Below are 22,958 nucleotides of genomic sequence, written 5' to 3'. Positions count from 1 at the left end.
GTACACGAATTCACAACAAAAAGAACAGTATAGGAACAAGTAGGCAGTAAACAACTAACACAGAACTGGCAAAGTTATGAAATATGCTAGTGTGGAATAAAAAAGGGACTAGTTACATGTATTCAACACAGAAAAAGAAACAGCAACACAGATTGGAATCTTAAAATGAAACCTGTGAGAGAGTCCTCTGGCGAAAACAAAGCAAGAACTTTTTGTGTCTGCTCTCCACCATAAAGAGGAACGAAGCCCACAGTTGACAAGCTAATAGGAACCTGAAACAAGAGTGCACAATACTTCAATAGGCTCTTACTAATACAAAATTAGTAAAATATACAGAGAATGGTTAAGCAGGGTAATCAAGACAAATGCTGAAAACCAAGTACTTAATGGTTAATTGCAAAAGACAAGCATCAGACCTTGGCCATCACTTCAGACATTTCTTCCTAGAAAGATTACATTACAAAAAGCCCTAACTCAAGCTCTGAAGACACAGCCACCGTAATTTATACTGTTACAGCTCACTGCTGATTGCAGCCCACTGTGCATAACTGCAGTGAAGTGTCTGTATCTGCTCCAGCTACATAAGCTGCCAAAGGCAAAAGAATAACAAAGCAGGTAGGTAGGCACAAAAACAAACTGGAACAGCTGAATTTTTGTTTGTTAACATGAGCTCTGATGTACCAAGGTAGAAAGGCCTGATTCAAAAGCATCTTCTTCACTATAATTGCACACCCTTTAGGAACCTCAGGTTTGCCTGTTTGATTTCTCCCTCAGCAATGACAGAAGAATGGTCAAATAAATCAATCCTTTGGAGCTGATACCTTTTTTGAAAATGCATTTTGCTACTTAAATTCATATGTTTTCAGTATTTTGTTAATAAACAAAGACTGCTGTGTTAAATTGACTTTCTTTCCTAGAAAGCAATTTGAAAAGATTATGATATGCTATGCCACTAACCATGACATTAACACAGACAAATGCAGCACTTGCAGAAATACAGAACAGTACCCAAGACTGCAAATGCAACAGAGCTTGCAGCATTGACCTTTTAATCTTACAGAGAATCCCCTCAGCAGTCTTATCTTTCATTAAAGCTACATGCTGCTGGTTTTTTTGGTACTATTAGAAGTGTTCACCTAAATAGAATCAACATCATTCAAGGGTTAAGTGTTCAAAACATGAAATGACATAGCCAGCCCCTACCAGAATTCTTAACAACTGCAGTGAATATTTCTCACAAAAAAGAAAACAATCACTCCTGAAATCAGTGAGATTTATCAAAACCTGAATTCTGCCATGAAGATAACTGGAAGACTGAGATGCAAACTGAGGCATTTAGCTTCAATAAATCATGAGCCCCTTAGTTATGCATGCAAATGCACTGCCCAGAAACAGTAACGCCCAGATTTACTTCAATTACAGAATAAAACAAACAGGAATTTGGAAAAAAAGATGCTTAAGTAGTGATATAATTCAATATATATAGATAAATAAATAGACCAGGTATTTCTAAGTATTTAAAATCCACACGTATATCAAGAGAACTGAGGCTGAGTTATTTGCTGGTTCTTACTTTGCTGTGGTCTGATAGGGATAAGAATTCAGGCTGAAATGGATCCCCACACCGAAGTTCAGACAAGTAGTCCTCTGCAGAGCTCTCCAAGTCTTCATGAGTGTAGCCACACAACATGTCCACAGGAAATGCCATTATCTTGAAAAACAAGAAAACTTATCACTGGAGATAGTATGAGGGAAACAATGCATAGTCTATCACTCATAGCTAGGGAAAATTAAAAACTGAGATAGATAAATAACCCCCTTGGCTGCTCTCTGGAGAGACCATTCAAACCAAGTAACAAGTATCACTCAACCTTGGCAACACAACTTAATTTTCCAAACATGCAACTTAAAAAAATAAACATACTTTTGCCAATTTTTCCTCAGCCCTGACTCTCTCCACAGTGCTTAAATGTGTCATTTCAACTGGCATGAAGTATAACCATATCTTTCACATTCAAGCCAGAGAGGAGAAATTATTCTGACATGTTAATTAGAATGGTGCCTATTAACACCCAGTCTGTGAAGAGGTACATGAGCCCAAAGAGTGTTCACAAGCAGAAAAGGAAGGTTTCAGTCTGTATGTGGGATGAGCAGTCAGAAAAGTGGCAAGTCCATTCTTTCATTCTGCACCTTTTCAACTTCAAAACTCACTTCCTTCTCACCAGGTCTCCTTCCCACCTATCACTTCCACCTCGAAATCTGAGACAACAGAATCTGAACACCAGAGGAACTTACCAGTATCTTCAACACTAACTGCCAGCAACTCCCTCTGACAGTTCTGTTAGCACCTCCTTTCACATCAACACCCATTAAAGTCCTTCCCAACTCTTTGCTATATCCCTCAGTGCAAATATCTCCAGCTGCAAGCTGCATGCCACTCTGCACCTCCTGCAAGAGCAGTGCATGGATGGACAGCCCAGCTGTCATCGTGAGACAGGCCAGAGCCGTGGGTAGAGCTGTACAGTTGTCTTCCTCCTAACCCATGTTTCTGAGGCCACAGAACAACAGCAACACAGCGACAAGCAGCCAGACAGTTTAAAAGTAAACGGCCCCAAAATAACAACAGGAAGAAGCAGATAATTTATTTTGGAGAGCCTGCATTTAAATATCTGAAGAAGTTGATTTGTTATTCAGAACTTCTCTACACACCTGGCCACCCAGTCTGACTAGCAGCTGGCTGTTTCCAGAAGTATTTCAACTGTGAACATGATGTGCTACAAGCTGGATAAAATCAGAGCCCCCCAATAGACTAATGGGACATTTCAGGGAAGTGACAAGGTAAGAACTAAAGCACTGACACCATAGGAGTAAGAGCTACTTGAATACTTTCAAAGTAGTTTCAGATTAAAATGAATGTGAGCACCCGGAAAACGCTGTATTATTTTCTTCTAAAGCTCTCCCAGTTCTATAAAACTATATACAGACCATCAGCAGCTCCTTTCATGTTAGAGTCCAAGCTCTCTGAAGTACAAACTAGCACGAGTTCACAGATTTAATCTCTTCTGGAGGAACCATTCATCCAAAAGTGATCTTCTCAGGGCTAGCAGATATCAACACACTAGCAATGCTGTAGCACGCGTTTTAAACCCATAGTTTATACCCATCTGGAAGCCAGCCACCAGCAGCATTCCCCAGGGCTCAATTCTAGGGTCTGTCCCACTCCACATTTCTGTCAGTGGTTTGGGTGCAGGAATGTAGTGCACCCTCAGCAAGTTTGCAGATGACACTGAACTGTGAGGGGCTTTGCATCCCTAGAGGGATGAGGGGCCTTGCAGACAGATCCGCCACACTAAGTACATTAACAAAGCACAGCTAGTTTGTCAAAAGAGGTGACTCTCCAGCTATACTTTGTGTTGGCACAACCTCATACTCAACACTGTATGCAGTCCTAGGCTACACAGGATAACTGATGTCAAAGCATCCATCAAATCAGAGTCCCTGAGGCACTGCTGAGAAGAACAGACTTCAGAAGTTGTGGCTGCTGCACTGGCCAGTCCCAAGCAGGGACTGTTGATGAACTTTGAAGAATACATAATACTGCATCAGTCTGAATTAATGTTGTCCTTTTGATACACCAAATGGAAAAGTATGAAACATGCTTAGCCAAGAAGTTGCTAGAAGATGAATCTTTTGTGTAACTCTTCTGCAGGTAGCAAGTCCTGCAGTTGTGAAGCCTTTCTCATAGCTTCCGCAGAATTAACCATCAAAATCCATTTTGGGAAACTTGAAGCATCCAGGAGGGAATACAACTGGTAACAGGGCAGGAAGGAACATCCTGTGAAGAGATGCTAAAGACATTTGCACTGGCCAGCCTGGAAAAGAGGAGGTTGAGAGGATCTCAGTGCTCCCCAAGGAGGGGAAGCAGCAGTGATGCTGGGCTTTGCTGCTGAGAACTGACTGCAGAATGGGAATGGCACAGAGCTGCCAGTGGAGGGGGTCAGACTGGGCACTGAGAAACATTTCTTTGCCATGAGTGTGGTCAGGAACAGGCTCCATGGAGAGGTGACAGATGCTCCATGCTTGTCAGCACTCAAGAGACATTGGACAATGCCCTCAATCATGTGTTTGACCTTTTGGGTGGTAGTTCTGAAGTGGTCAGGCAGCTGAACTCAATCCTTGGAAAGCCCTTCTAATTGAACTGTTTTATCCTAATTTTCTCAGTCATGGGCAAATGCCAGAGGCAGTCTTCCTAAACTCTTCCTAGTTTCCAGGTCCTTCCACAGTAAGGTCTGGATCCATTCCACCGACACTGAACTCTTAATCAGGGTTTCCATATCAGGAGCATTACTCATCTCAATTCCTCTTCCTACAGATGTTTATACTAGGTAAATTTATCCCCCAATTCATGAGTGAGACATTGCAGCTTTGGGCATTTTAAATGGCTGAAGGTAAGGAAGAGCAAATGAAATCTTAGAATCAAGTCTGTTCAGGGCAAAACTGCACTAATGGTGCTGTTTTATAACACCAAGAAATAAAGTCAAACAGCCTTCACCAAACATCTAGGAAATTCAGAACCCTTAGTATCTGTACTGTCTTGATACAGACACACTGCAATAGCCACAGTCTGAAAAGCCTCATGTGAGGTGTGAGATTACATGTCACTGCTTCCACAGTAGGATGAAGCTTTATCACCTCACTGGTTACAACAGTACAGCACTCCCTCTGCTTCGAGGGAATATAGACCTGAAAAAAAAAAAAAAAAAAAAAAAAAAAAGGAAATTTTCTGTCTGCAGGCAGAAAGAAGAAAAAGATTATTAAAGAAATACCTAAGTGCTTAGATAAAACTAAGAATAACAGATGAGTGAGATGAGTTTTTCCTTTTACATGACAAATATAAAATACATGAAAGTCACAAGTTAAAACTGAAAGCCTCTAGGTAAAAAATCCTGACATTTTTCAGAACAAAACAGTAGTGCGGGTCCAAAGGAGAAAACATGCAGCTAGAAGTTTAGTAAATATCTAAGATACAGTCATTACATCACTTAGAAAATTAAAGCAATGATCACATCTTTCGTATTAAAAAAAAAAAAAGAACAAAAAACAAAACAAACAAAAAAAAACCTGCTTTCCACTCACTGATAAATTAACTGAATTATTTTGAGAGTAATTTTATTATCTTTCTACTCAGACGTTTGGATTATTTTCTATTTTCATATAGTTCATTAATTATATCCTCTCCCAGAATAACTCTATTAATAACTTTTTCATCATATACCATTGCAAGAGAGAAGAATGCAGGTCAGTTTTCAAGAGTGAACCATCACAGAGAACTTAGCATTCCTGCTTAATAATCACCTACTACTTGTATCATGAAACAGATTAAACGTGTAAAGTCACAATTTTTTTGTGGTACTACTTCTGTCTTATCATTAAGATCTAAAATATCTCACAATACATCAATTCACTAGATCTCTGAATAAATCATTAACTATACAGTTACAAAACCATACTAAAAGCACCAAAGAGCTGATAAATGACTGCTGTATGCTAATCTATAGAAGATCATGCAAAGGTAATCTAACAACCCAAAATGCAAGCATCTTCATTTTGAAAGGCAAAATAACCTACCAAAAACAAAGTGAATGACTACCAATAGTAATAAACTAATAAACGGCCCAAATTAAAATACAACTGGTTTGTCAGTGTCTTTAGGAAAGTACAAGATACAGATGGGTCCACATAGACTTTTAAGCAATGCATGAAAGAGAAAGAGGAAAGAAAGATTTTCTGTTTTTCCTGAAAAGAGCATCACACATATATTTTTTCTCTGTACAGCAGCAGGAACAGCACAGGTCTCAGCCATGAAGTCCACCATACCCTTTTTTGTTGCTGTAAGCCTCCATGTGTAGCATTACTGTAAAACTGTCAGGTCAAATTCTTATCATATGCTGCTGGACCATGCTCTCTGCTCATGAGGTGCCATGCCAATTGGCAAGCCAACAATCAGGCTGAATGCACACACGATGTAGCCTCAAGCAACCAAACACATCACAACCATTTGTATTAAATAAATACTAGAAAGAAAGGGGGGCAAGGGAGGGAAATGAGGCAAGTTATGCTTTTCACATTTCAACTGAAAGAAAATATATCTTAAGCTCTTCATAGCCATATAATTTCAGATAATGGTATTAAAGACTGTACATAATAAACCAACACAAGCAATATTTGCTTTAATGTGGAATTGTATCATGTTCCCTTTTCTCAACATTACACAAGTTATTACATGAGAAATGGCACGTCCTTTTTGGGAACATCTGCAGCAACAAAGAATAATAGATCAATTCAACGAACAACAAAAACACATTTGCCAGGATAAGTAAAGCACATCCCTGCGCAAATGAGGAAGTTCTTAGCTCACAAAATCTTCATTAGTATAAGCAGTAAGATTGATTTTTTTTTTCTTCTTCTAGATAGAGAGTAAGCAGGTAACCATGCAAGCATCTCAGACATCTGACATCTCAGAAGCATATGAAGATGAAGGAGAAAGAAGGAGGTTCAGACCCCATAGCTTCTAGCCCACATGAGGCTTTCAGCAGGCTCTGGGAATCAAAAGATGTGGTCATCCCACTGTAGATCTTCAGTACTGAATGCCATTATACCACAAAAATAAGCCAAAAGCTCTTCCTCGCAGCTATTTAGCAGAGCATAAACACAGTTTTAAACACATTTTGGGTGCCTTTGTCTTAGGGGAACTGAAGTCCAAGTGGTTAGGCAGCCAGCCAAGGCTTTAGAATAAATTCACAGCTCTGGCAGACTTCATGTGAGTGAAGATACATTACTTGATCCACATCAACCACTCAACTATAAAGCTGTACTAATCCATCCCTCAGAAACATCAGTGTGAGAAATACTTCAACAAGACCATGAGATACTCCAACAAAAAAAACCCCAAACTTTACAAATACTAGAAGTATGCTTACACAGCACAACTAAAAATCATCAACAATCCACCAGCAAGCTTTCAACATAGAAAAACTGACCACAGTTGTATAAAACTAAATCAACTGCTGCATAGTTGCTTATCAATTTGTATTTAAAAACATTTAATTTGTTCTTCTTCAAGACAGAATTTGAAGCTAGCAGCACACACATCGTGGTGCTCAAGCCATGACCAGCAGAACATTTTTGCTAAACCAGGGGAACTAATCCAGCCCACAGGATATACACAGTGGGTCCACTCCTGTAACAAAGTTCTGTCCTGCTCTGACAAAAAGTGAACTGCAACATAGTCTGATATAAAGTATTTAGCAATCACTAGACTACTGCATCACAGAACTGCTCAAGGACTCTTGCACACCTCTCATTAACAATGATACACCTTGAACAAAAGATCTGCTCCCAAAAATAAATGAGAAGATAGAAGCCCACCTACGAGCTGTACCTGGGGCAGCAGTGTGACAAGAAACTTAAATTACAAACTAAATCTCCCTCTGTAGTTTCTATCATTCCAGAGAAACCCAAGACATAGGATTGTTCAAGTCCAGAGACTGTTACAGCACTAGAGTTGATGATGCACTAAACTGACAATCACCTTCTCAATCAGAGCAGCAGGAACATCATTTCTGTTTTGCTGTTCTAGTTTCCCATCTTGCTATGTTCAATTGCTATTTCAGTGAAAGTGGAAACCACATAAAAGTTGAAATAAGAATAAAAAGTGATTAAAAAGTAGTAGTGTATTTAATCTTCCAGCTTAAAGTAAAACAAAAAGCAACAACAAAAATAAAACCCCACACAATTCCTGCCACTAAAATCACAAAACCAGTTTAGTTCTTCTATCACACCGTTCTACTAACAGCCACATTCTACAGCTGTTTATTTGCTTAGATTACCAGCTGTAACGTACACAAAATCTTTCCATCACTTTTGCTTCTTTTTTGTTCAGTATCATTTACTTTAAAGATGAGTGGGGAGGCGTTGGTAATACGCTGTGCATCTGGACTTTCACTCACTTCTATCCCAACAGAGTCTGAAAAGATCAGGTTAAAAGGTTATTCATCCACCTGTAATACTAAAACTGAAATTTTAAACTTACACTAAGGTACTCTCCATACAGATTTAAATGACCAATTATTGTGGGAATACAAGAAAAGCTGTTCAGAGCAGCAGCTGTGGAGCAAGATAAACAGCATGAGAACCAAGGACACCTCTGAAAGAGGAAGGGTCTCACAGCTCTGATTGGATATGTGCCTGCATGGACAGTTGAAAAGTGTTTTGTAGAATGCTTTGTTGACATGTAAAGGTGGCTGGGAAAGTTGTGAGGGAGGATGGGAAAGTTAGAAAACAAAAACTTGTGAAGGTATAAAAGGGATGTGAGAACTTGTAATAAACAATTTGGATCGTTCACATCTGAGTCCATGCCTGAAACGCTGCAAATTATCTGTCTTGCTTATTACTAAACCTGCAGTTTGAAATACACAGGAGATGTCTGAACAACTAATTTAGGTCACTACTGTAACACACCTTTCATATTTTATAATTATCTCTAATTCTTAAAACTGTTCATTTTAATTTGCAATGTACCATATAAAGACCAAGGCAAGAAGTCAACATTTCAGGAAAGAGATGACGCTTTTTAAGCAACAGGATATAAATTAGGACATCTTGAAAAAAATCTTACTGGCTTGAGGAATTAACAATATGCTACTTGATCTGCCACACTGAACAGACGTCAACCATCCCCACTCACGTAACCACACATTTGATGGGAGGTTTTCTTGGATTTTAATTCAAGTAGTTTGGTTTTCTATGTTCCTGAAGCATGCTTCATATCATCATCCGCATCATACCACTAATGTGCATAAATACCACTCCCTGCTGCATGGGTTTTGTTCAAGTTTTTAGAGAAAACTGTCTTGTCAATTTTAAATACAGTTTCTTGCCAACTCAGATAAATTTGCCCTGGTTCACAGAGGTTTGTTTTCCCAAGGAGAAGGAAAAACATTTAATAGGAAACCCTAGTAAACCCTAAATAACAACATTCCAACCTTACAAAGACCCAACAAACAACAACAACAACATTTCTTATGGAAGCACAGGACAGTGATCTAAAAACTGCTGTCAACATGCACCAAGCAGCCTGGATTACTGTGTCAACTACAAAATCCATAATCTGCTGGAAGCAGCTTACGCAGCTCTAGTTTTCTACCACAGACAAATCAAATCAGTTCATTTGAATGTAAATAAATACCATCAGTCTTTGCCATTTGTTATTTAGCTGTCGTAATTTATTTTAATTTACTTGTATAGCACAGAACTAGGAGATCCACACGAAGGATCTACTTTTCAGTTCTGCTATATAATGACTTCAATTGAGGTAAGCAAGAACTATGGTTGAAAGGTTTATTTGTCTGGGTTCACATAGTATCTTGTGGAATTAAATGCTGACTAATGAAGAAAAAGAAGTCTTCCACACTTAAAAGCACTGGCATATGAGACTTGTTTTTCCTTTAAAAGAAAGATGGAAGTACATTAATTTCAGTACAACACAATATTTTTTTAAAGAAAGCATTTCTGCAATTAAATTTATTCAGAATGCTCTAACATGTAGTGAAAATATTAAAATTCAGTAGCTAAGAAGACTAATCTGTTGCCAAAATCTTCTTCTGCAGAACCAGATAAAAATATATAACAAGTAAAATATATACACAGTAAAATATATAAACAATAATATTTAAAAAGTGCCTTTAATTAAATGACAGATTCTCTTACAATAAACATGGCCTCCAGTATCAGCTTCAAAGGTCTACAGCTTATTGAAGATAGGACTTTATTCTTATCAGTTATCAAAAGTAATACCACAGAACAGAATCATGAGACTCAGTTATGCAACTACACTCTAAAACCCACCACAACTAGGTAAAGTTCTTAAGCATACGCTTGATTAAGCACCAGTCTAACACTATTGATGTTTTCCTCAAGTCATTAAAATTAGGCATTTGATTTGGTAGCCTATTTAATCAAAGACTAAGTGCTTCAGTATACAAAATACTAACCTGTTATTTACATTTTCTTGAACATTCAGTGAGATCATCACTTGGTTTCTTGAAGATCACTTTATTCAGTATACGGTTTGCAGAAATTGATACACAAAAGTATTGTTCTGGCACACTTTCCTACCTATGTTCAAATTCTGTGTTTGAGGCAACTTCAAAGAGCCACAACTAACAAAGCTGAAGTTTCTTATAGAAATCTTTCATGCATTTCTTATCCACCTCCCAGATTTGAAGTGAACATAACCACACACAGAATTAAATCCATTCCAGTTTTGCTTGAAGATCATTAACATCAGTAAGACAGAACAGTGGGGCTAAGCAGGATTTTTACTTCCTAGATCCTCATCTCTTGGATATGCATTGATCTATGGTGCACAGCACTCATTCTTCCTCTATAACTTCTTCTCTACAAGACAAACCTGTGTAGTGCTTTAAAAAAAAAAGATAATGACACACAAAACCGCTCATGACCCACCTTTCCAGTCACTCCTCTTTCTCTCTTCCACTCTTCAGCACTTTCAAGCTGCTGTTCTGCAGTTCTCCAGCTCCACCCCCAGCTCTTATTTTATTTCTGTACTTCATTCGGCATAGCTTCTGTTTTTTAAGAACAGCCTTCCTACAGCTCAGCACTTGTAAATCAACAGCCAGCCTTCCTCTGCACTGCTCCTGTCCTGTTCATCTTTCACAATCCCATGTCCCTCCTGCTTCTCCAGGTACCTCTTTCAGAAGATGTGCCTCTGATATAATAATAAGTAAAAAAAAATTCTTTTTCTATTTTTTTCAATTTTATTTGCCTCTTACTATCAGATCGCCTCCTAATCCCATGTGGCACCCACGTTTCTTGCTAACTTGTCATTCTCCATCTAACATCTCTCAATTTTGGAAGTGTCATACAAAATCCAGGAAGAAAACACTCTAAATCCAATGTGCTGTTGGAAAGCCAACATTCCCATATTCCTCATGATATATACCAGGTGACTCAGTAAATCAACCATGTGCTCTCAAGTTCCACATTTAAACAGTAAAGACTGACATATCCAATACACTGGCATACATGTTCAGTCTTTTCCAAGAACTCATTAAGTCTCCTTCTGGGCACACATGACTGCATCTGAGGTAGTCTCAGACCACCTGCTTCCTCCCCTTTATTTCTCCTTCAGCTTAATCACAGCAACTTTCGGCCAACCTTCAATTGGTTTTCTCCAGTTTATCATATTTCCGTTGCTTGTTATGTCGCAATGAGCAACCTTCTATCTTGTTACACTATAAACCAAAACAATATATGTGAAATCCAAAAGTCCTTGCATCTGGGAATGCAAAGATAAAAATAGTCTACCATGACTCCAGTGCTCCTGTGAAGAAGAACTGTTAACAAAAACAAGGCTGCTCACGTACCGAGCAAAGCTAAACTGGTAAGTTTTAGAACTAGAACTCACTGATGCCTTTTGTTGAACTAATATACTGGTCCTTAAACTGGTATACTGATCCCTATTGTTAATCCAACCCTTCTGGTATAGGCTATATCATATATAGAGATTAGACCAGTGGAGCAAACTCTTCTATTGACTGCATTTAGAAAAAATACCAAGTAGACAGCTGATAGGCTTCCAAACCTTACGCCACTAATCTAGTGGTGAGAATGGTACTGCAGAAATCCTACGAATTAATTCGTTTTTATTTTGAAAACTTTGGGTTGTGCCATCCTCTTCTCTGTCCCAAGTGGGGCAAATGACAAAGCTGTGTAGATTAGATCAGCTTCACATTATCCGGTCTGAGTTACTGCCCACCAGCTAAACAACAGCAACTCTCTCTATGGGTGCTTTGAGAATATTCCAGATGAAAATTCAAAGGTGAAGGTGACTGTAGATACTAATGGGTGAACAGCAGTTCATCAATTCCTCCATAACAGAGGAAAAATTAAAATAGTTGCCTGAGCTACCACTATGCCATGTGAAGTATGAGAATGCTGTCACTTTCAGCAGAAAAGCCACAGGAAATGCAAGTGATAAGTAATATTCCACCTCCTGCTCTTTTTACTAGTATTTTATTTTGATTTATTTATTGTCTGTGAGTAGAAGGGTGCTTCCTTCTCCCAACCCATTTTCAAAAGTCACCTGGATGAAGAGACCTATAACAGAGGGAGAGCTATTCACCTTGTTTTTCTTGGGTGATCCAAATGAAAATACAGAAAAGATGGGTCAGAAATGAATAGGGAACTTCCCGGGAGTAGGTAGAATTTCAGGATGTGAGACAGGTAAATCTGATACAAAGGGCTGTAACTACAGGTTCTCATCAATCAACCCTAAACCTTTTCACAGATCAAGGTGGAACTGACACTTTTCATAGTCTGAGTATACAGTCACATGGCCCATTTACTATAAATTGAGGACCATAATCTGGAAATTGGCACTACACTAAGTACAACACATTTGGAACACTAAGAACTTAAATCTCACTGTACCTTAAGACCTTTGATTTATTCTATTCCCAGACAGGAAATAAGCAGATGTCCCTAACCATTATTACCACTACATTCAGAAGGTGACAGACAGCTAAAACTATGGAGTTGGATAAGAATGAATTCCAAATTTCCACCTGCTTCTTGCAGAGCACTCTACAGCAGCAAGTTCTTTCAGCTGTACATAGATGTAGCCTTGTCAATGCAAAACAAAATAATGAACCTCATTTACCAAAATTGCATGGCATTAAAGAAAACCAGAAGAAGACAAAGTCACCTAGAAAGACAAGGTAAATAAAACTACTTCTCAAGAGAAAGATAGCATGAAATTCAGGTGACGTGAACATTACAGACACTAAGAACAATGTTCAAAGCTAGTAATCAGGACTTTCAGCCACAGACAAGAAGCCATTTCTGAATGTCAGGCTGAGGCCAATCATTTTGTCAAGAGAGATGACAAGTTACCACCACAGGCTGTAGACAACATACTAGCAAATACAGTGATAGGTATAAGCACTTTCATACATCCCTGGAAAATAGAACCTACACTTCCTCACCTGTACAAAGACCACACAGACAGACTATCCCAATTCTGATCTGGCTCACAGCTGGATTTATTGATATGCTTGCTTTCATCACATCTTCAAACATCTTCAAAAGGATGGAAAAACGACATATACAAATTAAATCAGGAGTAAACTTTGTCCTCTGAAAAATAAGCATTCAAGAAACAAATGCAAATTAATATCAGTGTGATTAAGAAGCTAACAAACAGACATCATCTAAGCTGTTCCAGCTAGAAGTAAAAATAAGGAGTAAGGTCCAGTATTTCTTGTTCATGTAGAAATACTATTCCCAGAAAAAAGGAAAACTAAAACATCAAAAGAGTATTATTCCATTGCTCAAAACTGTCAGGAATCTGTTTAGACAGCGACTGCGTGCGTTCCTCTTCTCTAAACTTTCCAGTGGGACCAAACAAATGATCAGCAGCTCAGGGCACAGTCTTACCCACTTCTCCCTACTATCCATACCTATTGCTATCAAAACCAATATTCAGCAAACTCCTCACTACATAGTTCACATTCCTAAGCATTTGTTTGCCTTTGCTTCCAGCAGTCTCATACTTGCAGCTGGTTCATTTTGAATCCCTGTAACTGCCTGTGTTCCTGAATCAGTTCAGCCTGATGCAGCTGTAATATCAAATACTTGTTAACATGAATTCACTAGCTACTGGTGAACAAGTTACTGCAGGACTGAAGGTCTACATCCAAGAATGTCAGCAAGGATGTCTGTAATACAGAAAGGAATGCACACACAGCCTCCTCCCTCGTGCCATCCTGTCCTTATCTCCATCATTCTTCCATCAAACATACTTCCAAGAACATAACATGCTCCTGGGAACATACCGCATTTCCCACTTCTCACAGTAATATGCGCCACATTACTAAGGCATCCCTTTCAGTACCAAGGCTATCCTGTTCTGGATGTACTTGAATTTCTGAAAGAATGACTATAAAGCAGAACTAGTAACTGTTTCTCCTCTAGAGATATAGACATTACTTGTTTTTATAGCTGAGGTGCATTCTGAACGCAGATAAGCTAATCATCATTAAGTTGTCTGAACTGCATTGCACTAACATTGCTGCTGTTATTGGTATTGCTGACAACCCCAGCTACTTCATTATTATCCATTCACAAATCATTCGATGAAATAAATTCTGATGGTTAATTCTGCAGCAGCTATGAGAAAGGCTTCACAGCTGCAGGACTTGCTACCTGCAGAAGAGTTACACAAAAGATTCATCTTCTAGCAACTTCTTGGCAAACCTAAGCTTATTTCATACTTTTCCATCTGGCGTATCGAAAGAATAACATTAATTCACCCTGATGCAGTATCATATATTCTTCAAAGTTCATCAACAGTCCCCACATGGGACTGGCCAGTGCAGCAGCCACAACTTCTGAAGTCTGTTCTAGCAGTGCCTCAGGGACACTGATTTGATGGACACTACATCCTTCCTGATTACTCTTCCTCTACAGCAATTGCATGGAATTAAGAAGTTTATTAACGACCTTTACTTAACATGTTCTGATGAAGCCTAAATGAAAGAATAACTGAATCCATCACGCCCATAAAGAATGTCTAACCGTAAGAAGGGTGAAGCACTGACAACATGTTTATCCCCTAATCTACAATAACAACAATAAAATCATGAGACATTATTTTACTATGAAAATCAAATAAAGGACCTAGAGGAAAATAAAAAACTTAAATGCTACTTTGAATAGCTGTAAAACAACAAATTTACTACACAGAATCACTGAATCACAGAATTGTAGGGGTTGGAAGGGACCTCTTGAGATCATCGAGTCCAACCCCCCTGCCAAAGCAGGCTCCCTACACCACGTTGCACAGGTAGGTGTCCAGGCGGGTCTTGAATATCTCCAGAATCTCACAGCTGAGAAAGCTGTGCAGAAGTCGTACAATCACCAGCACCCGTTCTCTTGGGAGTCTTGGGAGACTTCAACTTCCCTCATATATGTTGGAAACATAATACAGCACAAAGGAAGCAGTCCAAGAGGTTTCTAGACTGTGTGGAAGATAGCTTCGCTATGCAGATGCTATGAGAACCTACCAGGGGTGGTGCCCTGATAGGTCTGCTGTTCACTAACAGTGAAGGACTGGTGAGTGATGTGAAGGTTGGGGACTGTCTTGGGCAGTGACCATGAAATTGTAGAATTCTCTGTTCTTGGAGATGTCAGAAGGGTGACTAGTAAAACTGCTCTCCTGAACTTCCAGAGGGTGGACTTTGACCTGTTCAGGACGCTTGTAGCAGGGGTCTCCTGGGAGTCGCTCCTTAAGGGTAAAGGGGTCCAGGAAGCCTGGATACTCCTCTGGATGGAAATCCTGAAGGCACAATATCAGGCTGTCCCTGAATGCCATAAGGCAAGCTGCAGAGGAAGAAGACGGGTGTGGTTGAACCGGGAACTACTGCTGAGACACCGAAACAAAAAGAGAGTCTGTGTCCTCTGGAAGCAGGGACAGGCTACTTGGGGAGATTACAAGGAAGTTGCTAAGGTATGCAGGTGGAAGTTAGGAAGGCAAAGGCCCAAGTTCAACTCAGATTGGCCACTACAGTAAAAGAGAATACGAAATTCTTTTACAAATATATCATTTGTAAGAGAAGAACCAAGGAAAATGTCCATCCCTTACTTGATGCAGCATGGAATGTGACGACTGAGGATAAGAAGAAAGCTGAGGTCCTCGACGCCTTCTTTACATCTGCCTTTAATAGGCAGATCAGTCATCCTCAGGTCACTTTACACCCCAATCTGAAGTCTGGGATGCTATGCAGAATACACCCCCAGTAATTCAGGTTGAGACAGTTAGAGAGCTCCTCCTCCATCTGGGCTCTCAGAAGCCCATAGGACCAGATGGGTTCCACCCTCGGGTGCTGAGGGAGTTGGTGGGGATGATTGCTGAGCCACTCTCTGCTACCTATCAGCATTCCTGGCTATCTGGAGAGGTCCCAGAGTATTGTAGGCTTGCTGATGTGACTCCCACCTACAAGAAGGGCTGTAAGGAAGAGCCAGCAAACTACTGGTCTGTCAGCCTGACCTTGGTTCCAGGGAAAGTTATGGAACAACTCATCTTGGGTGAGATCACACAGCACATGTGTGGCACCCAGGGGATTTAGGCCCAGCCAGCACAGATTCATGAAGGGCAGGTCGTGCTTGACCAACCTCACCTCCTTCTACAACTGGGTGATCAGACTGGTAGATGTTGGGGAATAAGATCAACCAGGGGATGGGCCTAAGTAAAGAACTGCTAAGATAATAACACCTGAAGAGGAACCACGGAATGGGGATATGAAGAAGCGCTTTGCCAGATGTCCCATGATGACATGATTTATTCAAGGAAAGACTCTGGAAGTGGGAAGGGTTGTGTGTGCATGGGGTTGCATAGCAGGTGCACAGGACAAACGTGTGGAAGCCATGCTGGTATATAAGCCATATGACACAGCAGTAAAGTCTAGAGAAGACTCCATGGCATCCATGACTGCGTCTCTCTCTGGACAGGGTCCAGCTCAGGATCAGTTGTCGAGAACAACAGTAGAAAAGGGAAAGGCCATTGATGTAGTCTACCTAGACTTCAGCAAAGCCTTTGACACGGCCTCTCACAGCATAATCCTGGGGAAACTGGCTGCCTGCACAGGTATACCCTCCTTTGGGTAAGGAACTGGCTAGAGGGCCATGCCCAGCGGGTAGTGGTTAACAGAGTTAAGTCCAGCTGGTGACCCACTACAAGTGGCGCCCCCCAGGGGTCAGTACTGGGGCCCATTTTGTTTAATACCTTCATTGATGACCCAGATGAGGCACTGAGAATGCCCTCAGTAAGTTTGCAGATGACACCAAGTCAGGAGGTGGTGTTGATCTGCTAAAGGGTAGGGAGGCCCTTCAGAGGGATGTGAATAGACTGGATCTCTGGGCTGAGGAACAGGATGAGGGTCAACAAGGCCAAGTGCTGGGTCCCACACTTTGGCCACAATAACCCTATGCAGAGCTATGGGCTTGGGGCCGAGTGGCTGGATGACTCTGAAGAGGAAAGCGACCTGGGCATGTTGGTCAATGCTCAGCTGAACATGAGCCAACAGTGTGTTCGAGTAGCCGATGGGGTCAATGGCATCGTAATCTTGAGTACTGTGTTCAATTTTGGACCCTTGGTCCCCCTGGGAGACCTTACTGCACTCTACCTGAAGGGAGGTTGTGATGAGGAGGGGTTTGGCCTCTTCTCCCAGGCAACAAACAGAACCTGAAGAAATGACCACAAGTTGTACCAGAAGAGGTTTAGATCAGACATAAGGAATATCTTTTTCTCTCAGAGTGTGGTCAGGCACTAGAATGGCTGACCAGGTAGATGGCAGAGTCACCATCCCTGGCAGTGTTCAAGAAGCATTTGGATGAGGAGCCACAAGATATGGTTTAGTGGTAGCAATGGTAATGGGAAGACAGTTGGACTAGATGACTTTGTAGGTCCTTTCCAACCTCGTGATTCTGTGGGAAAAAAAAAATTAACTTTTTAGATTTGCAACTCAAGGGATTGCTTAAATACATGGAGATATATCATTTAGAACACAGGACTTTCCAGTTAACTTTGAATAATGAAAGAGATGTTAGTTCTGATAATTCTTACTAAATTTTAGTGAGATTTTTCGCGATGAATTGAAACCTTGCTACTTTTTTTTTTTTTGAGGAAGAATTTTTACATATTTTAAGAGCAATTTCAAAGATCTCAGGCTCATTGAACACAACCTAAATTTATAATGACTAAATAAATACGAGCTGTCACATTCCATTGACTTAGCTACCTGCTTTCCCCTCACAGAAAAAAAACAACAAACCACAACTGTTAGCATGACAGGTAACAGCTCTCCTGACAACATATACTTATAAAAAAAAAATGCAGTAGGGGGTAGGGGAAACAATATTAAAGCAGGCTTTTGCCCTCAAGATTGCTTAGTCTATACAGGAAGCTCCAGAAACAGAAGCTTGGGAGGAAAGTTGAAGTTCACTTGGTTTAGTTAAAAAAAAAGTACCCAATATTTACTGAATGGTACAAATTAGAGTTATTAATAAATCAAGCCTCGTACCTAACAGCGTAAGTAAAGGGCTGTTCTACTCTGATGAGTTTTTCTACTACTACAGAATTTCATATAAGCATTTACTTTCTCTCTTTAAAATAAGAAACAAAAACACTATTGAACATCAGCCTAAACACCCAAGTGAGCTACAACTACCACGTACTGGTTAAGATTCTGATCTCCAATAGTTACATACTACAATTATTTGAACCAGTTTGTGTCGGAAAAAAGATGTCTGTGCAAGTAATGCAGGTAAATCTTCACTTTTAAGTTGTGTTACCTTAGCAATACTAATAGACATAAAAATGTTTAATTAATGAAGAGACATTACATTGACATGCATGTGAATGAGATGAGGAATATTTTCTTACAAATCATTTGTCAGAGTAAAGCCTCATTGTAGAAGAGTTAGGTTATAAAATACTCCAAAAACATGGTACTGTGTGTCCTGATCGTGCACTGCTGTAGAGATCTCAATGAAAAAGATACAGTAGCGTCCATCTTTCACATCAGCAGACAATGACACTGAAACATCCACTTCTACACATGGCAAATACTAAGTAAGACCAGCTTACAGGAGGAAGAAGGATAGCAAAGCAACTGAAATACAAATCTCAGAGTCCCAACAGGCTTTTCTTTTGTAAAATGATGTTGAAATAAGAGGCTGACAACACCTGAACTTAAAACGTGTATAGCTTAAACCTCACAGAGAAAAGCACCAGGACAGAGAGAAATAGGTGCCCCAGTGAAACGCTTACTGACCATTCTTAAGACAAGAGGTGAGAAATTACCAATTTTCAAGTCTGGCAGGTTTCAAATAAGGAAGATGCTGGTGTGTTTAAGAAACCAGACAGAAGATGCATGAAGTTCCCAAAGGGAAGAGTCTGAATGAGAGAAGTGACCACCATCACCTGCAGCAGCCTCCTCCTGCAGTACTTCCAGCAACACAGCACCACTTTTACTACCCAGAGCATTGTGACACTGCGCTAACTCCCTTTAAAAACCATCAAGTTAGACACAAGAACAGGACCAATAGTGCTGCCCAGTACTCACAAACAAGCAGAATAACAAGCAGAAGTTTCTTTTTCTGAACTGCGTACACATACACACACAATAGGATGAGAAGGAATGTCTTCACATTGCACCAGGAGATGTTCAGGTTGGTTATTAGGAAAAAATTATGTGCAGAAACAGCAGTGAAGCACTGGCACAGGCTGTCTAGTGAAATGTCACTGTCCCTGGAGGCATTCAAGAAGTATGGAAATAAGGCACTGAGGGATGTGGATTGTAGGCACAGTGGGGATAGGTTAGTGGTTGGACCAGATAACCTTAGTAGTCTTTCCCAACCTTAATGATTCTGTGAATAAGGAACCAAACATCACTGGACTGCATCTCCAAATGACAGGCAGGCATTTTGAATTTCTCATTTTTAGTAATACAAACACTACAGCTGATGACCACCCAAACATTACTCTTATTTTGTTCTCTATCTAGGACATTAGCTCAAATATAAAACTAGAAGGTTGATGCATTCTGTTTTCCTTTAATGGACATAAAACACTTTGCTCTAACCCAAGCTCCCAGAATAACCCACTTCCTCAGGCTGGATTTAAGACTCCGCAAACAGGATGGCAATGCTATACCAAACACCTTGGGCAGGATGCTTCCCCTTATTTTACAATGGAAGAATTTGACTCTACCTTAAAATAAAATGCTTAGAACCCACATATCACGTGTATGAAAAGGGAGGGCAAGCATGTGCATCCCCACACGTAATTCACACACACACACAGACACAGCCATCTTTTGTGGAAGACATCTATTGTAACACGGTCATTTTTACTTCCCAACACACGCACGTAACAGACCTCCAGAGATATCAGAGCTCACACACAAACGTGCCTAAATATGCAAATAGCAGCGGTACAATAGATGCCTTCCACAAAAGATGGCTGGCTCTACCCAACGCAGACCGGCCCGGGCCAGAAGAAACGAAGCCGCTTCCCTCAAAACTCGCCCAGAACTTGGCAGCGGGCGGCTCGCCCTCTGCGGGGCTCAGCCGGGCCGAGACGAGGGGCAGCCGGTCCCGCGGAGGGGAAAGCCCGGCGGAGCCACACCGCCCATCCGAGGTGCGGCTGAACCTCTCCCCCACCCCCCTCTCGGGCCTCAGCCCCCACCTCCCTGCAGCCCTGGAAGGCGGCCGGGTCCGGGCGCTGCCCGCCGGGGGCGGCGGACACCTGGAGCCGGGCCCCGCGGCCCGCCCACCTGCCTCCGGCTGGCCGCATGTCTCGCTGACCGGGCCGGGCCTCTCTCGCAATGCCCCCTGCCTCCGAGCGCGCCCACCCACCCCCCAGGCAGGCCCACGCGCCGCGGTGAGCTCCCGCAGATCGGCCGTTCAGGAGCAGCCTTACCTCAGCCCCAGGCGGCCTTCCGCGGGGCAGGAGGAGAGATGAGAACGCGGCTCGGGGATGGCCGGGTGCAGCGGCTCCCTCGCAGTGTCTGCCGGCTCACCTCCTGCGCACCCCGATCCCGCTGCCCGGCGCCTGTTATCATCCCTCCGCAGCTCCCCGCCCCTCGTCGTGACGCACTCCCGCTGCTACGCCCCGAGGCGCCGGCGGCCTCGCGATGGCGGCTCCCGATGTACCTGCTTCATCCCACGGTTGCTGCCTCCGCAGGGACCCGGAGCACAAAGGAGGCTGGCGCCGCCCCGGGCTGGAAGCGGCGAGGCCCGGCGTTGGTGCGAGCGGGGCCGGAGAGCGGCGAAATCGCTCTTCAGTGGGAATTGCGAGTGCAGAGGTGACTCCTGCCCGTGCAGGTGGACCAGGGTCTGTGCTACCTTATTTTATCCCTCCTAAATTAGTACTTGTTGTATTTTGCTCTTCGTGGTCGAAGAAGGGCAGAAAAACAGTTTACAGTGTTACACAGCAGTGACTGTTTTGCAGTGATGTAGCATAAATAATAGCATAAGACACAAACGACAATTTAACCCTGCATCGTGCCTTTTTTTGTTTTATTATTTTTTTTTCTTTCAAAATAAAATCCTGATTTTTTTTGGATGGAAAAATTCTTCATCCATCTCTTAGCACATTAATTTGGTAGTGTAATATTGCAAACCTTAGCAATGAATGATGTAATAAAATATTTTCCACCTTACTTGCTTAGGATATGGATTTGCTATTAAAAATCATCTGGGAAGAGAAAGAAGAGATCGTGCAATAAACAATTGCCCTCACACGTCGCCTCACCAATGTTTAGATATAGATCTTCATTTCATTTATTTTTTATTGTTATTTCTTTCCTCTCTTATGTCTCCATGCAAAATGCACATAGGAATGCCCACTTCTTTCTCTCTAACCTGATCTATGTTGTCTCATAGAACAACTGATGCTTTCTAAGAAATGTCATGTTGGAAGGAACCTTAATGAATTCCTTAGCCCATCTTGCAGTGAGGCAAGACCAAGACTGGGAGACATTTGTCTGAGTTGTTAGTTGTGGCAGCCAGGCATATGTGAACAATTCAAATAGACTATTACATGTTCTCATGTCACTTACATTCACAGGTTTCCTTTTCTAGCTTTCCCAACCACCCTTACAACTTTCCCATCTGCCTTTACATGACAACAAAGCATTCCACAAACACTCCTTAACCGTGCATACAGGCTCTTATCTAGTCAGAGCCATGGGCAGTTCCTTTCGCTTTTCTTCTAGAGATGTCCTTAGTTCTCAGCCTTATTTTCTCATGCTGTTTATCTTGCTCTGCAGCATCTGCTCTGAATAGTCTCCCTTGTATTCCCACATTTGTTTTTTTGTTTTTTTAATCCCCACTATGAATGAGATGCCCTTAGCCTGCCTAGGTAGACTTCTAGGTTAAGCATCTTTCCAATTCAAAGAAGAAAGAAAGAAAAAAGAATTAAAAGAAAAGGCAACTGGTTGTTGTGATGCTGTATTTGTGAATATCATATGCTAAATGACCTAACAGAAGCTTTGCAGGATCATGTGATGCAAATGAAATGTAGTTGTTAGCAGATGTTATAGCTAGTGATCCTTGCATCGATCACTAGAGAAAATCAGGGATCTAACAGTTCCAAAGAAAGGGTCTGACATGTAAAGGACTGGTGGCAGATGTCACTGGGGGAGGTTTGGTGGCTGCAAGCATGTCAGAGTGCAAAGATAGGCCAGCAAGATTCATCAGCCAAGAAGGGCTTGTTAGTTCATCACTAATGAATCAGCCTGAACCATGTGGAATAAAAGGACAATCTTTTTGCAAGATTTATGTAACAAGACCCAGGCAAAACTAACCAAGCACGCATAACATGTAAAATCACAGCCACTGACCATCTTGCTGTGTTTCTATCTTTTCACTTTTAGAAAAGGGAAATCTTAAAAGTTGGGGTGTTATGAAAATATATGTAGAGAAAAAAAGGTGGAAAGAAAGAAATGTGCATCTTGTAACTCCTTTTATTGACAAATAAAAGGAGCACTTTAAACAGCTCTATCCAGTTCATCTACCTTCATCTCCTTTTTAACTTACTCCACCAGTCTCCACATTAAGGTCAAATACAGCCTTAACATCCTTTGCAGGGCCACATTCACTCCAGTAAGAGACGTCATCTCAGCAACTCCATTTGTGACTTACTTAATTTATCCAAATGACTCATTAACAAAATTTTGCGTTGCAACATCTTGTAAGAATTTTTTTGTTGTTGTTCCTTCTTATATTCTGGCACTAAAGCACATAGCTCTTTACCTTTTTTTACCTCATACAGGTAGAACTGCATTGTGAGCCACTTGTAGACCTCTTGCACC

The 22,958-nt window shown here is 41.1% G+C and overlaps 1 protein-coding gene across 1 annotated transcript in view; it reads right to left on the bottom strand.

Moving 5' to 3' along the window:
• FAM169A (family with sequence similarity 169 member A) overlaps nt 1-20,840 on the bottom strand; it is a 41,587-nt gene extending 20,747 nt beyond the window's left edge. The window contains exons 1-3 of the mRNA XM_072359698.1: nt 20,564-20,840; nt 1,574-1,711; nt 173-272 (exon numbers count right to left, since the gene is read on the bottom strand). Coding sequence (XP_072215799.1) covers nt 173-272; nt 1,574-1,708 — 235 coding nt within the window. The 5' untranslated portion in view covers nt 1,709-1,711; nt 20,564-20,840. The remainder of the gene's footprint in view (nt 1-172; nt 273-1,573; nt 1,712-20,563) is intronic.
• Nucleotides 20,841-22,958: the final 2,118 nt, after the last annotated feature.

The sequence above is a fragment of the Excalfactoria chinensis genome, chromosome Z (genome assembly GCF_039878825.1).
Source record: "Excalfactoria chinensis isolate bCotChi1 chromosome Z, bCotChi1.hap2, whole genome shotgun sequence".
NCBI classification, from domain to species: Eukaryota; Metazoa; Chordata; class Aves; order Galliformes; family Phasianidae; genus Excalfactoria; species Excalfactoria chinensis.
Note: the sequence above shows the minus strand (reverse complement) of the source record. Positions and strands in the feature narration are given on the sequence as shown.